This window comes from Garra rufa, chromosome 10, assembly GCF_049309525.1.
Source record: "Garra rufa chromosome 10, GarRuf1.0, whole genome shotgun sequence".
NCBI lineage: Eukaryota > Metazoa > Chordata > Actinopteri > Cypriniformes > Cyprinidae > Garra > Garra rufa.
Window position 1 is genome coordinate 33474655 of NC_133370.1, and position 15930 is coordinate 33490584.

The 15930-nt window shown below is 33.2% G+C and overlaps 1 protein-coding gene across 2 annotated transcripts in view; it reads left to right on the forward strand.

Moving 5' to 3' along the window:
• Positions 1–15141, forward strand: part of pbx1a (pre-B-cell leukemia homeobox 1a) — an 89219-nt gene extending 74078 nt beyond the window's left edge. Inside the window, exons 4-9 of one of the 2 annotated variants that reach the window (XM_073848321.1) lie at positions 168–358; positions 1512–1647; positions 1785–1944; positions 5997–6106; positions 8898–8987; positions 12636–15141. In XM_073848321.1, the coding sequence (XP_073704422.1) occupies positions 168–358; positions 1512–1647; positions 1785–1944; positions 5997–6106; positions 8898–8987; positions 12636–12728 (780 nt within the window). In that variant the 3' untranslated portion in view covers positions 12729–15141. The remainder of the gene's footprint in view (positions 1–167; positions 359–1511; positions 1648–1784; positions 1945–5996; positions 6107–8897; positions 8988–12635) is intronic. The other variant, XM_073848322.1, reaches the window with a different exon arrangement.
• The last annotated feature ends 789 nt before the right edge of the window (positions 15142–15930 follow it).

The following is a 15930-nucleotide window of genomic DNA, read 5'->3' on the forward strand; positions in this document are numbered from 1 at the left end:
AAGCCACTGTGAGATCTGACCTCTGTAAACTCAAATGTTTTGAAACAAAATGTTGTAGGCCTTAGCACACCAGAAAAGTCCTCAGGGTAGGATATTTGAGCAGCTCCTGTAGTTATGTTTACATGCACAGAGACTGATTCGTGTGCCACCCCTCTGTGCATGTTCAGGCGTGTAATGAGTTCACCACCCATGTGATGAACCTGCTGAGGGAGCAGTCTCGCACTCGGCCCATCTCCCCCAAAGAGATCGAACGCATGGTGGGCATCATTCATCGCAAGTTCAGCTCCATCCAGATGCAGCTTAAACAGAGCACCTGCGAGGCAGTCATGATCCTGCGCTCCCGTTTCCTAGATGCCAGGTCTGTATAACTGTGTGTTTATCTAATGCTACATTTAATATATGTGTATATAATTTCACATTGGTAAAATATCAGACCACCAAATGCACCAAAAATGGAACCAATGTTTTTTTTTTTTTTTTTTATAAAATGTCCAAATATACAGTTGAGGTCAAACGTTTACATCCCCATTTTGACCTCAACTGACCTTAAAACTTTTAAACAAAATGGAGATGTGTACATTTTTCTTATTTTGTCCAAATATAATATTTTTTCATTTAGTGTTGCCCTTTTACCCTGATCTTCAAATTCAAAGTTTTTTTTTTCTTTTTTTCTTTTTTTTTCACTGGAGCATCAGTGAGGATTTGAACCTTCTGTAATAGTTGCATATGAGTCCCTCAGTTGTCCTCAGTGTGAAAAGATGGATCTCAAAATCATACAGTCATTGTTGAAAAGGGTTCAAATACACAAAAATGCTGGGAAAACAAATAATTTGTGGGACCTGAAAGATTTTTCTGAAGAACAGCAGGCAGTTTAACTGCAGTTTAACTGTTTAGGACAAATAAGGGTCTCATAAACAACTTTCACAAAACAAAACAAAAAACACAGCTATGGATCATTCAGGTAACGTAACAACAAAATTATCCCTCTTTTATTTTATTTGGTCTGTAAGATTTTGTTTTTAAAAGAAATCTTTTTTTATGCTAACAAAAACTTAATTTATTTGATCAAAAATAATAATACAGTAAACATAATACTGTGAAATATTATTAACATTTAAAGTACCTTTTATCTTAATATATTAAAAAATGCAATTTATTCCTATGATGGCGAAGCTTCAGCCGTTTCTCTTCAGTGTCACATGATCCTTCAGAAATCATTCTGATATACTGATTTGGAGCTCAAGACACATTTTGATTAAAACATGTGAAAAACACTTTGTTTGATATTTAATGGAATTCAATAATATTAATACATTATAAGTGTGAATAAAATGTCCAAACACTATTTGGAGCCACTGTATTTACACAGCAGGTTCAAATGTGAAGGACCTTCTAAGCACTGTAGCTTCTGAATCAAGCTTACTTTGCTTTGTCCCTATTCTCACTCTCTCTTTCTTATTATGTCTGTCTTTTCTTTCTTTCTTTCTTTCTGTTCTGTCATTTTCCATTAGACGAAAAAGAAGAAACTTCAATAAGCAGGCCACAGAGATCCTGAATGAATACTTCTACTCCCACCTCAGCAACCCGTACCCTAGCGAGGAGGCCAAGGAGGAGCTGGCAAAGAAATGCTCCATTACAGTCTCACAGGTGAGACACACCAACCTATGCCCCGTACAGTGACGCAGATTACATACGAAACTAGAAATGAGGAGCTTTCAAATAACGTTGAAGTTGAAATTAATTTATGTTCTTTCTGATGCATTCATTAATTCTTGTCTTCTCAGGTATCCAACTGGTTTGGAAACAAGAGGATCAGATACAAGAAAAATATCGGAAAATTTCAAGAAGAAGCCAACATGTACGCCGCCAAAACCGCCGCAAACGCAACCAGCGTCTCCACCCACGGCAGCCAAGCCAACTCGCCTTCCACACCAAATTCAGCCGGTGAGTCTTGCAATAAATCAACACACAAACAACAGATGTGTTTGTTTTTCATTGGGCTTCAGTAAGTTTTAGAATATAGCCTTGCTAGGCACAGAAACAACAACTTTACTGTCATCATCTGGCAAATAAGCACTTCACCATGGTAATGTTTTGAATATTCGACAATCGCCTGCCTTTAATGACGTCCCTTTACTGTAGCATTTCCATAATACCTCTTTTTATGACAACCAAATCCGCCTCTTCTTTATCTACATCAACAGCTTTGCTTGCAGCATAGCTCATATAAGACGTTTGCCTTTTACTTACCTTTTACTCACAATACGCTTTCCTGAAATTTTGCTGGCTTGACTTAACAGTTATTTGGCTAAAATAATATTTTGCTTTATCTGGTGTGAACGCACCTAAGCTAGTAGCCAGCTCGGTCGCTGTTGTCTGGTTGACCTCCTGGATGTCATTATGACGCGATGGTCAAGCCTTTTGTCATATAGCCTTGAAGTGATTAGAGGTCCATGTACATTTGATTAGTGCTCTGCGGCTTTTAAAGCGGAAATTAAGTTAAGCCCTGCTCTCTCTTAAACATCTAGAGTTCTCCTCCATTAAAAGACAAATAGCATTCTTTGATTCCTTCTGTGACTCAATTAGCACATCCTGAATGACTTGGCTGTGGCAGTGTAACTGTACTGTCCATCTGAGATGTCACTGTTGAATTAATGAAAGTCTGTTTTGGTCCTTCTTCAACGACTGTTGTTCTTAAAACACTTAAATAGCCATTGTAGTTGTTTAGTGCTAAGCTAAAGGTGCAGTCACATTAGGTTAAAGTTTGCAGGTCAAATAGGTTCATTGTCAGTAGTGAAGCAATGTATGAAGCATGTATTCCTATCAAAATGAATGATTTTACTTACAAAAATCTGCTGAACAACAGTAAATGTTACTGCATAAGACTTAATATGTATGTGTGTGGCATTCTACTACATTATAACTCTCCCTACTAAAACAAAACAGCTTTAACTTGCCTAAGGCAGTTAGCTAGCCATCCTGCTTTGCCAAGATGGTCAGGCAGGTCTGTTTTGATGGTTTTAGAGGGATTTGGGCTCTGGCCAACCAGCTAAAGACCAGCATGTCCAGGCTGAAAAAACAGCTTTGAAGAGTAAACAACCTTAGGCAGGTCAGCAAGGCTGTTCCTAAACCTATTGAACTGCCTTGTTGTCTACTTACTATATAGACAACATTCTAACTGAAAACAAACCTGAAAAGGGACTGATTTGTTTTTCTCTCCAGCATTAAAAAAAGTGTAGTGCTTTTCATGTGAAGCACTTTGGAGACCAGAATGGACAATTGAGTTAGGTCTGGATGATAAATCAATACCAATATTTATTTGATAAAATAAAATAAATCTACAATATTGATGTTGATAATAAACTTTTGAGTAATTTTCAATATTTAGCCTACATCTAGATGTTCAGTTTTATGTCAAAACTTAATCTGCCAAAATAACAGTTTGGTTTAACTTGAAGAAATTATGACAGCAATATAGACCAGTTGGAGTAGACGTCACAGTTACGTCACTTGCAGCTGCATTGTGGTGGCAGAAAAACACTGGTAACAAAAAAATCCACGAAATAAGAGATAAAATCCATTGCTGTGCTTTTGAATGTCAGAATCTGTATGCAAATCATTTTTATAGAATACTGTCATCAAAAACGCAATTTAAAGCTAAAGGCAGACGTTTAAACGGACAGACAAATGGATGAAACCTGCTATGATTACTCTACTTAAAGCATAAATTTGATTTAAACAATAGGTCTACATAGTATTCACATATGCAGTTCATATGGAACATATTATATTAGCCCTATAGCTACAGCATGAAATACTATTTAAACCTATAACCTTTTACATTTACCTATTTTATCTCAGAATTCAGACTTTCTTGCAAATGCCAGTTTATATCTCGCATTTCGGATTTTAAAATTTGATTTAACTCAACAATAGCGAGTTTGTTCATTCTGAGGGGGAAAAAGGCCGGAAGTGTGGAATATAAACTCAAAAGAGAGAATGATGAGTTGATTTTTCTTATCAGAATTGTGAGAGTCAGAATTTTGAAATATAAACTCAAATTTACCTTATTTATTATTTTATTTCCTGGTTTTCATGGACTGGCACATGAAAACGGTCATTTTCTGCCACCAGATAGGCTCCGCCCACAAAAAAGATCATTATTGTTTGCAAACACAGAATTGGTCTATATTGCTATTCAACAGAATGTTATTCTCAAAGTACTACTACTACTACTACTATGAATAATAATAATAATTATTATTATTATTATTAGAGATGCACTGAAATTTCAATTGCCGAAAATTATCGCCGAAAATAGCATTTTTGTTTTTCTGCTGAAAGAGAAAAAACGGCTGAAAATATGAACTGTGAACAGTGGAAGCCTGTTTCTGTCACTGAATGAAAAGAAAAAAAGTATTTATAATATAAAGTAATTGCAACTTTTTAATCTTACAATTCAGACTTTTTTCTCGCAATTTCGAGTTTACTCGCAACTGTGATTTTTTTCTTAGAATTGTGAAATATAAACTCGCTATTGCGAGTTATAAAGTCCAGCTCTGAGGAGAAAAAATACTGATATGTTTACAGATTTGTGAGTTTATATCTCACAATTCTGAGAAAAAATTCACAGTTGCGAGATGTAAACTCGAAATTGCGAGAAAAAAAGTCTGAATTTTGAGTTTATATTACACTATTCTGACTTCATTTCTCAGAATTGCAAGTTTATATCTCGTAATTCTGACTTTCTATCATGCAATTGAGACTTTATTTCTCAAAATTTGTGGGTTTATACCTCACAATTCTGACTTTTTAACTCACAATTGTGAGTTTATATCTCATTCTATAAAAAAAGTTAAAATTGCGAGTTTGTTTTGTGCTATTCTGAGTTGTGAGGTAACAAGTCGCAATAGCCTTTTTTTTTTTTTTTTTTATTCAGTGGCGGAAACAGACTTCCATAATTAAGTGCGGGCTTTATAGGATTTTTCATAAAATTTACATTCACTTTTATCCAAAGCGACATACAAATGAGGATAATGGAAGCAATCTAAATCAACAAAAGAGCAATGCTATGTAAGTGCTATGACAAGTCTCAGATTAGCTTAAGGCAGTATACGTAGCAAGGCTTTTTTTTTTAAATATATAATAAATAAAAAGAAAATGGATAGAATTGAAAAAGAATAGAGCTAGTTTTTTTTTTTGTTAACTGTGTAATAAATAAAAAGAAAAAAATTGAAAAGATGGAAGAATTAAAAAGAATAGAGAAGTTTTTTTTCATGATTTGAATAAATCGTAAAAAAACAGTTATATCAGATTATGTTGCATAGAACTGAATAAAAACAATATATTGATATTTAATGTTAATTATACTAATTGATATTTAATTTTCTATCCAATTTTTTATGTTATTTTCAGTAAAAGTGTGGTTACTTTATTGGCTTGTGTGTGTGTGTGTGTGTGTGTGTGTGTGTGTGTGTGTGTGTGTGTGTGTGTGTGTGTGTGTGTGTGTGTGTGTGTGTGTGTGTGTGTGTGTGTGTGTGTGTGTGTGTGTGTGTGTGTGTGTGTGTGTGTGTGTGTGTGTGTTTTATTTTTATTTAGTATCAATAAAAAGATTGAGATTGAAGATTGAAAAGTCTTATAAAATGACTTCATATTATTTAATAAAATAATGAAAAAATGCTACAAAGTACTTTCCGTTTCCAATAGATTTGATTCCAATAGATTCTACATGATGCTAAGCTAACAGCATGGACTGATTGTACTATTCTTATATTTATATTGAACAACATTTCTCTTGACTCGTTCTAACTTTGGATTTAGGATTTAGAATTTGGAACCAAGCTTGTGTAGTCATAACCACACATAACCCTCACTTACAGTAACAGCTCTGCATTACTAGCCCTCCTTACTTCAGTCTTACTGTTGCATGACTGTTTCTTGTCTTTATCTATCCCTGTCTTTCTCTGTCTCTCTCTCTCGGCCTCTCTTCCTCTCAGGTTCTGCTGGCTCTTTTAACATGAACTCCGGGGACTTGTTCATGAGTGTGCAGTCTCTGAATGGGGACTCATACCAGGGGGCCCAAGTGGGGGCCAACGTTCAGTCACAGGTAGGGAGTACCACTAAGAGAGAGAGGGGCAGATGACTGGAACTAATTTCATTCGCTTAAACCTAATCACACATTGTGCTGTCATAATGGCGGTCCTGATTACCCCGTTTGCAAAATCACGTCTCGGTAACTGCACAGTGGGCCTGGATCCATTAGTACTCCCAAGTCTTTTGTTATATTTATTGAATTACTAAGAAAGGATTCTTAGAATGTGCTGCTGCCTTTTTTAATGGGGTACTTTTGTTAACTGAGCTTAGATTTTTGCCAAACCCCTTTTGCAAGCAAGCACATGCTATTTTGTAAAAAAAAAAGTAATATTTTGTTCTTGTGTTTGACCATATTTTCATAGGAACTTTCTCCGTTAGTATTGAATGGCATGTCTATGTCATAACTGATCAAATAGTCATCATCTTGTTATATATCCTTGTCACAACAAAGTTCATCTCTCAGCGCCAGCCTGCTCATCATAGTGTCCAGAACGTGTACATTTCTGTTCAGCCGCGGCTGACATGACGGGCCTCCTGACCTTGAGGACGGACTGGGGTTACAGTTAGCCTCCAGCAGTTGTACACTGCTTCGTGGCCATTGTCAACTTCCAAATGAATAGACCATCAAAGACAGTCTTGGAAACAATACAGCTCTTGTCAGCGGGTTTGCGTATCTGTCATGCTGTCACATCCGCCACCGTGGCTGCCTGACCTTGCCCGGCACACAAGCATCCAAACACTGCGTGCTTCGGTTTGTCCCCTTTTGACGTTCACAATGTTTTCCTCCCATAACGAAGCAACTTCTCCAAAAGCTCGGGGTGCTTCATGAATATTCAGTGCTGGAGTCCCAGAGGAAATCTTCTGAAATTAGTTCATGTGTTGCAAGAATTACATGAGAGAGATTTTACATGAGTTTTTTTTTTTTTTTTTTTTTTTTTTTTTTTGGTGTGTTTTGATAGTGCCAAGTAAAATTAATAAAATATGTAAAATATATTATAAAATACATATAATTTAATATAAATTATTTGGTATATATATATATATATATATATATATATATATATATATATATATATACCAAATAATTTATATATAATTAATAATATATAATTAATAATTTATATATAATATATATATATTTATATATAATATATAATTAATAATTTATATATAATTAATAATAATTATATATAATAAATAATATATAATACCAAATAATTTATATATAATAAATAATTTATACAAATAATTAATAATATATATATATATATATATATATATATATATATATATATATACACCAACTAATTTATATTACATTATATGTATTATATGTATTATATTACATGTATACATATAAGTATAGTAATACATGTATACATATATATAGTAATATATGCTATATATATATATATATATATATAGTAAAAAATATTATAAACATTTAATGATGCTTTATGTATTTGCTTTATTTGTATGTGTTTGATTTATTTTCCCCATTTTTCTAAATTCACCCATTTATTTATTTATTTTTTCATAGCAATTCAAATACAGATGGTGTCCTTTGTTTGATATCTGTTTACAGTTATACAAATAAATCAATTACAGTCTGAATAAAATATTGATGAATTGGATAAAACCTCAAAAGATAAAAAAAAAAATTCATTCACAAATTTTTTAAATTTAAATAATTCTGAATTAAAATCTGAATAGACATTTTATCTAATATTTATTTTATTCACATATTTTTAAATGCGCATTTCTGAATTAAAATCTATGAAGACTTTTTTATAAAAAATATATTCATAGATTTTGAATGAAAATATTTAAAGTAGTAAGTATATTAATATTAATTAAATGGTTATACTATAATGTATTACTAAAAAATATTATAGCAATTATAATTATGCTTTATTATAAATAATTGTATTATAATTTGTAGATTTGTGGTTAGATTTTTGTTTATCACATTTAATTCTCTACATTTACCTCTTTAATTGCATTGTAAACAGATGTATTTTTTCATATCAATTCAGAAACAAATTGTGTCCTTTATATCTGCTTACAATAACACAAATACATTTTTAGGTAATTAGAATGAAACATTTATGAATCTTAAAAGAAATCTGAAACAAATATTTCATTCACAAATTCATTATTCTGAATTCAAATCTAAATAGACATCTAATCAGAAAATGTATTTTATTTGCATATATTTTTAAATATAAATTTCTAAATTTTATTTAAAAAAATTTAGATTTTGAATGCAAATATGTCTGAATTATTATTTTTTAAGTAATATTTACATATATTTTCTAAATATTTCCTATGATAAAATAAAAAAATTCAACTGTCCCAGATAAGGGTATGAATACTTATGCAATGTACTTATTTCAGTTTTTTTTTTTTTGTAAACATTTATAAAGTTGTGACAATTCTATTTTTACTTTGTCATATGTAATTTATTATACAATATATTGTAATACGTATAATTATGCTTTATTATAATTAATTGTATTGTAATTTGCATATTTGTGGTTTGATATTTTTTTTATCACATGAAATTCTCTAAATTCACTGCTATAATTACATTGTAAACATATTTTTTCATATCAATTAAGAAACAAATTGTGTCCTTTGTTTGATATCTGCAGCACAAACATTTCATTCAACATTTGATGACCTTTTTGGTTGCCAATATCCTTTTGATATCTGTGTGACCTTTTCTCAGCATAAACATCTTCGTTTTGTATCGGTATTGTCTGACCCTGTCTTTTGTTTGTGTTGTGTTCTTCTGTCTGCAGGTGGATACTCTTCGCCATGTTATCAGTCAGACAGGCGGATACAGTGAAAGCCTCGCTGCCAGTCAGATATACAGTCCACAGGGCATCAATGTAAGTCCAAACTAAGTCTTTTGCTCTGATATTTAAACAGTTTTGTATTTTAATATATTTTAACATAGAAAAATTAATTTTTAGCAGCCATTACTCCAGTCGTCAGTGTCACAACCATATATACAGTATATGGTTATACTCACCTCTGTCTGTTCTGTTGCCATATTGATTAGTGGTGCCAGCGGCAATATGCACACTAGCAACAGTCACCAAGGCGACCGTAAATGTGACCGCTGATCAGTGTCAGTGTTACCATGGCTCCTTCAGCCACATAAATAAACACCAACAACATCAAAGAAGTCCAGACGCAGGTGTATTCTGGCCATCAAATTCATTCAGAGCCTGCGATGGTGTCCTCCGCCACCATTAAAAGAATTGTGTTAACCAGAGGAGACGAGCAGCTCCGACCATCCGTTTTGTACTATGGGAGGAGTGTTTAAGAGAGAGGGAGAGGGAGAACGGGAACACAAACGGCAGAGGCCAGCATGTAAAATCCACAGCGACAAGCCGTGTCGCCAACAGAGGAAATTGATCAGACAGTCTCAAGGGAGGGCTGAGTACAGATTTGGGACAGCAATCCAAGTGCATTGGTCATATCACACATCTGCCACCTTAACAGCCCTGACAGGGAGCCAGCAAAGTGTGAGGAGGGGGAAAAAAAGGAAAACAAGACAAACACACTAACACGGTCTCTCTAAATAGCCACTCTGAAGCAGAGCCGAATGTGTCCTATGGAAGTGACCCAGCGCTTCTGTGCCACCTATGGATGATGGAGAGCATGTTTTTTTTTTGTTTTTTTTTTGTCAGGATGGCTTACAATTATACAAATAAATCTTTGAGGTCATTCACATGTAAATTATTCTGAATTCAAATCTAAATAGACATTTAATCTAAAAATGTGTTTTATTTGCATATATTTTTAAATGTAAATTTCTAATTTTTATTTTTTTAATGAATACTTATGCAATGTACTTATTTTTTTGTAAACATTTATTAATTCTATTTTTACTTTGTCATTCCACAAATTACAATAAAATTACTTATAATAAAGCATAATTATAAGTATTACAAATACATTTTATAATAAATTACAATAAATACATCACATGGAATTCTCTAAATTCACTGCTATAATTACATTGTAAACAGATTTATTTTTTTCATATCGATTCAGAAACAAATTGTGTGTGTGTGTGTGTGTGTGTGTGTGTGTGTGTGTGTGTGTGTGTACCTGGTATTCATCACGTTGTGGGGACCAAATGTCCCCACAAGGATAGTAATACCAGTAGATTTTGACCTTGTGGGGACATTTCTCAGGTCCCCATGAGGAAACAGGCTTATAAATCATGCACAATAAGTTTTTTTGATGAAGTAAAAGTATGCACAATCTCCTGTGAGGGCTAGGTTTAGGTATAGGGTAGGTGTAGGGCCATAGAAAGTACGGTTTGTACAGTATAAAAACCATTACGCCTATGGATTGTCCCCATAAAACATGTAAACCCAACATGTGTGTGTGTGTGTGTGTGTGTGTGTATATATATATATGCATTAGTGAATAATATCTGTAAATAATAAAAAAAATTATAATAATGTATGTGTATATATACATGGGTCAAAGATGTTAAGATGTCCACATCAAAAGAAATTTACAAGTGATTTTATGTCTATAGAAAGCACATTAAATGTAAGTAAAGTAACTACTATTTAGGTTTCAAATAAGTTTTTGGAGAATAAAATGTCAAAATGTGGTTGAAATAATATTACATTGTCATACAGTGTAGCACATAATTTGTGTAAAAATTCGAAAAACATTCTTATTCTGACTTGTACATATTAAAATATATAAAAGAGTAAGGGAGCATATTACATTTTATTGTGTTTTAAACGAGTAAAAAAATCTTACTGACAAATGGGCAAAACCTAGGATAGTGGCAATTTTTTTAAATGTAGAATTACAACTAATTAGTATTTGGAGTTAAAGTAATTTGTCTTTTAATATGTCATAAATTGATTTTTGTTAAATGCTTGACAAGATTGTTACACTGAATGACATTTTAGTGGGTGTCTTCTGAGAATTAGGAAAAATGGATGATATTTATTTTTTGCTCAGATAAACAAAAACAGAAATGCAATTAAATTAAACAGAAAACTTATTTATTTATTTAGCTTTAAAGCAGTATTACACTTATTGTTTTAATGCTGAAACCCTTTTTCGTCTTTGACCCATATACACACATATTATCTTAAAAAAAATGTCATGATGTATTTTATTCACATAAATTTTTAAATGTACATTTCTGAATTAAAATCTATGAAATATTTACAGATGTGATTTATTATATTATTATATATCCAGAATTTTTCTTTTATTTACCGATTTTACCTGTAAATATTCCTGAATGAAATAAAATGTTAAAAGACATTTTAGCTGAAAATGTGTTATTCACATAGATTTACATGTAAATATTTCCAAAACAAATTGATTCTGATAAAAGTGTTTTATTAGATTTTTACATTCACATAAATCCTAAATGTAAATATAAAATTAATTCTGATAAAATGTATTCTTCTAAAAATATTTTACTAGATTTTTTACATTCACAAAAACCCTAAATGTAAATATTTAAATCTTTAAAAATGAAATAAAAATATATTTTCTGTTTTATTCACGTCTTTTTAATGCAAGTGGTATCTTAAAATGTTGACACTTAAAAAATATATATATTTAATTATTCTTCAGTGAAATATTTTTGAAGTCATTTCTAATAAATAAATCTCCTAAATCTCATCTTGAGTTTGATTTCAACTGATTTCATGTTCGTCTCAATATTTAAATTGACAGTATTATATACCTGAACACCTGTAAGTATAGATAAGAAGAAAGCAACAGCCTGAACATTTGCATCATAACGCTGTGATAATGTAGCCAGCGAAAGTGTCTCAATCTTCCAACAAATTCACTGTCTTAAATAACATGATGTTTTTCCTTCTCCACCCAGATAAGTTATTCGCCTTTTTTTCGGTTGTGGATAATGACGGCCTGAGACATAAAGCATTTATGTGGGGGAGCTTTCCTCTCGCCCATGCGCTGTAATTACGCCTTTGAAATAGACATGGGGTGTCACCAAAGCTGAAGATTTGAAAAGTTTTTTTCTCTCCTCGCTCTGCTCTTTCTTTTTTGATTACAGACTGCTTCTATCTAAAATAACAGGCTGGGAAAATAAGAGGCTGCCAAAGCCCATTTCTAGTCCTTTTTCTGATGGCATGGAAATTGCTATTAATGCCCCAAATGCTCTTTAGGCAACCTGTCTCCCGGACATGAAATGGCCTCCATTTTAGGTGCCCATTATACTTTCATTCCTTTAGCCAATGTGATAATTTGCAATAATTGATTCCTCCATCATCTGTCTTTTGAAAATCATGTTCTGGGAATGACTCGCTATGACTCGTAATATGCAGCATAATGTCGTTCCTTTTTACTGCCTCACTTTGTGACTCACTTCTTGCAAAAGTGAGGGAATTCGTCATAGCCGCTCTCGTTTAGATTTCACGGCGGGGTTTGTAGCCGCTCGCCTGCGTCTTCGCATTCGGATGAATGTTGAAATGCGCACTTTATAATTTTGTCTTACGTTTTTTTTCTTACAAAAGGCGAACGGCGGCTGGCAAGACGCCCCGACACCCTCCTCAGTGACCTCACCCACGGAAGGACCCGGGAGCGTCCATTCTGACACCTCTAACTGATCGGCACCATCCATCCTCACAGCGCGTGGGATCTTCAGACTGCTCGCGCTAAAGATCCAGCAAACCACCCTCCTCAGATTTGGATTAACGTCCTACATGGTCAAACACAATCATGCCATTCTACCGTGGAACATTTGGGATACTTTACAAGATTTTAGAAAACAATTATGAATAATAAAAAAAAAGATGTGTTTGTACAGTTTTCACAGTGTATTTTAGGTGGCACAGGGCGACTAGCAAACCTGTGACTGTTTCAGTCTTATGAGGCAATTGCTAATGATGGAACAACCAGTTGTTGTGTTTCAATTTAAATGCTTCATTCTACCTCTCAGCAAAAGAAAAAAAAAAGAAAATACATAAACGAACAGTCCTTGTTTTCTAAAAAAAAAAATGTTACCACTTGATATAGTGCTTGAGAGGAAGCTCTCCTTATCGGTACGGTCAATTATTATTGCCTCTTTTGTTTGTTCATAGTGATATATTGACTATTTTGTTCATTGATTTTCCTTTTTCATTTTTCAAAAGACCCTCCGATATTAATTCAGCTAAGTATTTCCTTTGACAATTTGTGCCTGATAAAACAGGCTTTTCTTATACATCTTTGTATAAACCATGAAATAGGATGTGTGGAGGTCACTCATACCATTTTAAAGCTGATTATCATATTTTCCCCATAAAAGCCATCAAAAGCTGTCCATTAGATAAAGGAACATGCTTGCGTTTATCGCAGAGAGCAGTCCAAACAACTCTGTTGTCGTAGATTTCATTTGGAGTCATTTCCTCACTCTGTTTGTTTTTGAGGACACTGTCTGCGAGTCGATGAAAATATAACTGATTCCGGAAATGGCGGAAGCATCAAGTCATTACGGTCTATAATGACATTTCCTCCCCGCTTTCACTTCAGATTGCTTTCGAATGCTCCCTTATTCCCTCTCTCCCTTAAGTGAAGGAATTTGACATAAAGAGCAATATATTTGTTTGGTTTTTACAGACAGATGCCCTTTACTACCCCTAATCGTTGAAAACAAGCACTAATGCTCTTTATTGTTTTGAATTAGTTGCATTAGTTTTAGTAGATTCTTTTTTTTTTAATTTGTATTTCCTTGTTATGTTCACTGAGGGTTTCATCAAAGGTCCATGCGAACCTGACATCTTGTTTTCCCTGTAATTTCAAGTATGAGAGCCAACTGTGAGTGTACAGTTTTAGAAACAAGCAATGTGCTTTTAACATTACAGCCAAGTGTTGCTGGTAACCAAAATTCTTTGTGTAAACGCTGTAAAGAATATGAAATATCACACTCATAACTGTTCAAACATAATGAGCTTTTTCTCAGTTTTCTGTAGCGTTTGTAAGGACATTTCTGTTGGCCAATTTGTATCGCTGATGCCACTGTTTCCATTGTGAAATCATGACGGATACAGCTCTTCTGCCTAATTGAAAAAAATTATCTTGAAAAATCCAATAGTTAACTAATTTTTGTTGAAAATATATCCCTGTCTGTCAGGGCTCCGGATAATGAAGTTTGTTTTGCAGTACATTGAATCAGAATCCATTTAAATGGGGAAGTCATTAAGTTAATAAGATTTGGACATTTCGACGGTCACTCTTAGCTGTGTTTATGCAGGTAAAGCGCCATACACGAGCGTAATCTTTTTGGACCCTTTGCCCTGATTCCAGAAATCCTGACTTGAGATCAAGCCAGTCGATCATCTTTGCTCTGATATATATGTATTGCTAATATGACCTCAGTGTCTAATATCACATTACCCCCTGTTAATTTGTGCTCTCTAACACGTGTTCTACCAAAAAAAAAAACATCATTTTGAACAATTGCCAAAAAGGAAGACACTCCACCTCTTTGATGGATTTTGGGGGGAAATGTTTGGGAATGTTCATCGCTATTCACTATCAAAACCAAAAATGTAAAAACTGAAAGTAGCTTATGTATGTATAAGAAACAGAAATATGTGACAGATATTTCATTGCCTTTGCCTTCAATAATGGCTTTGAAGATTCTTATTCTTTCTTCCTTAATGTTTCTTGTTTTTTGCTTTTGATTTAGCTCTCCTTATCAAGACATTCTGAAACACCAGTTCATATTTTTTTTGTAATAGTTTGAAGATAATCATGCAAATCCATATGAAAATACGAACATCATCTGTTATTTGAATGACATGTTTATGACACACTCTAGTTTGCTGATGGTTGCCATTGTGAAAATGTATATATATTTTGTGAAATAGACTTGACCGCACCTGCTATAAATGCATTATTAGACTTCACGATTATGTACCATATGAAGCATTGAAGTCCAGACTATTGTGTTTGGGTTTCCCCCACAATTCCCACAAACTTTGTCTCAAAATTGACATGATTATCATCAATAAATGTTGTATTGCTCACTGAACAGTATTGATACACATCAGTATGTATTTTGTGAGATTCTCTGTTTTGTTATTTTTTTATAAAGGTTTTACAGGGTTTAATGCTTTTCTTGTTCTTCAGTTCATGTTTAGGGACCATTTTAGTAATACAGTAAAGGAAATATGGATACATAGTGTATCACACCTATAAAGGGCACATTTGGGATTAGTCAACTCAGTCCATGACTTAGATTTTGCACACTTCTGGTCTAATATCACATTATTTCTTAGCCTGAGATTTCAACATCAGCCCTTAAATTATCCCATTTTACTTTGTTGCATGTGTTTTGCTTACAATAAAATACTGCAGTGTTTTGAGTAAATCCTGATGTATTTTTTCCACGATTTTACTTTGTCTGCAAATGTAATACCATTTGGGGTTGGTAAGATTTTGAACATTTGTGACCCTGGACCACAAAACCAGTCTTAAGTCGCTGGGGTATATTTGTAGCAATAGCCAAAAATACATTGCATGGGTCAAAATTTTTGATTTTTCTTTTATGCCAAAAATCATTAAGAAATTAAGTAAAGTTCATGTTCCATGAAGATTTTTTGTAAAATTCCTACTGTAAACATATCAAAATGTAATTTTTGGTTTGTAATATGCATTGTTAAGAACCTAATTTGGACAACTTTAAAGGTGATTTTCTCAGTCTTTTTGATTTTGTTTGCATCCTCAGATTTCTGATTTCAAATAGATGTATCTCAGCCAAATAGTGTCCTATCCTAACAAACCATACATCAATAGAAAGCTTATTTATTGAGCTTTCATATGATG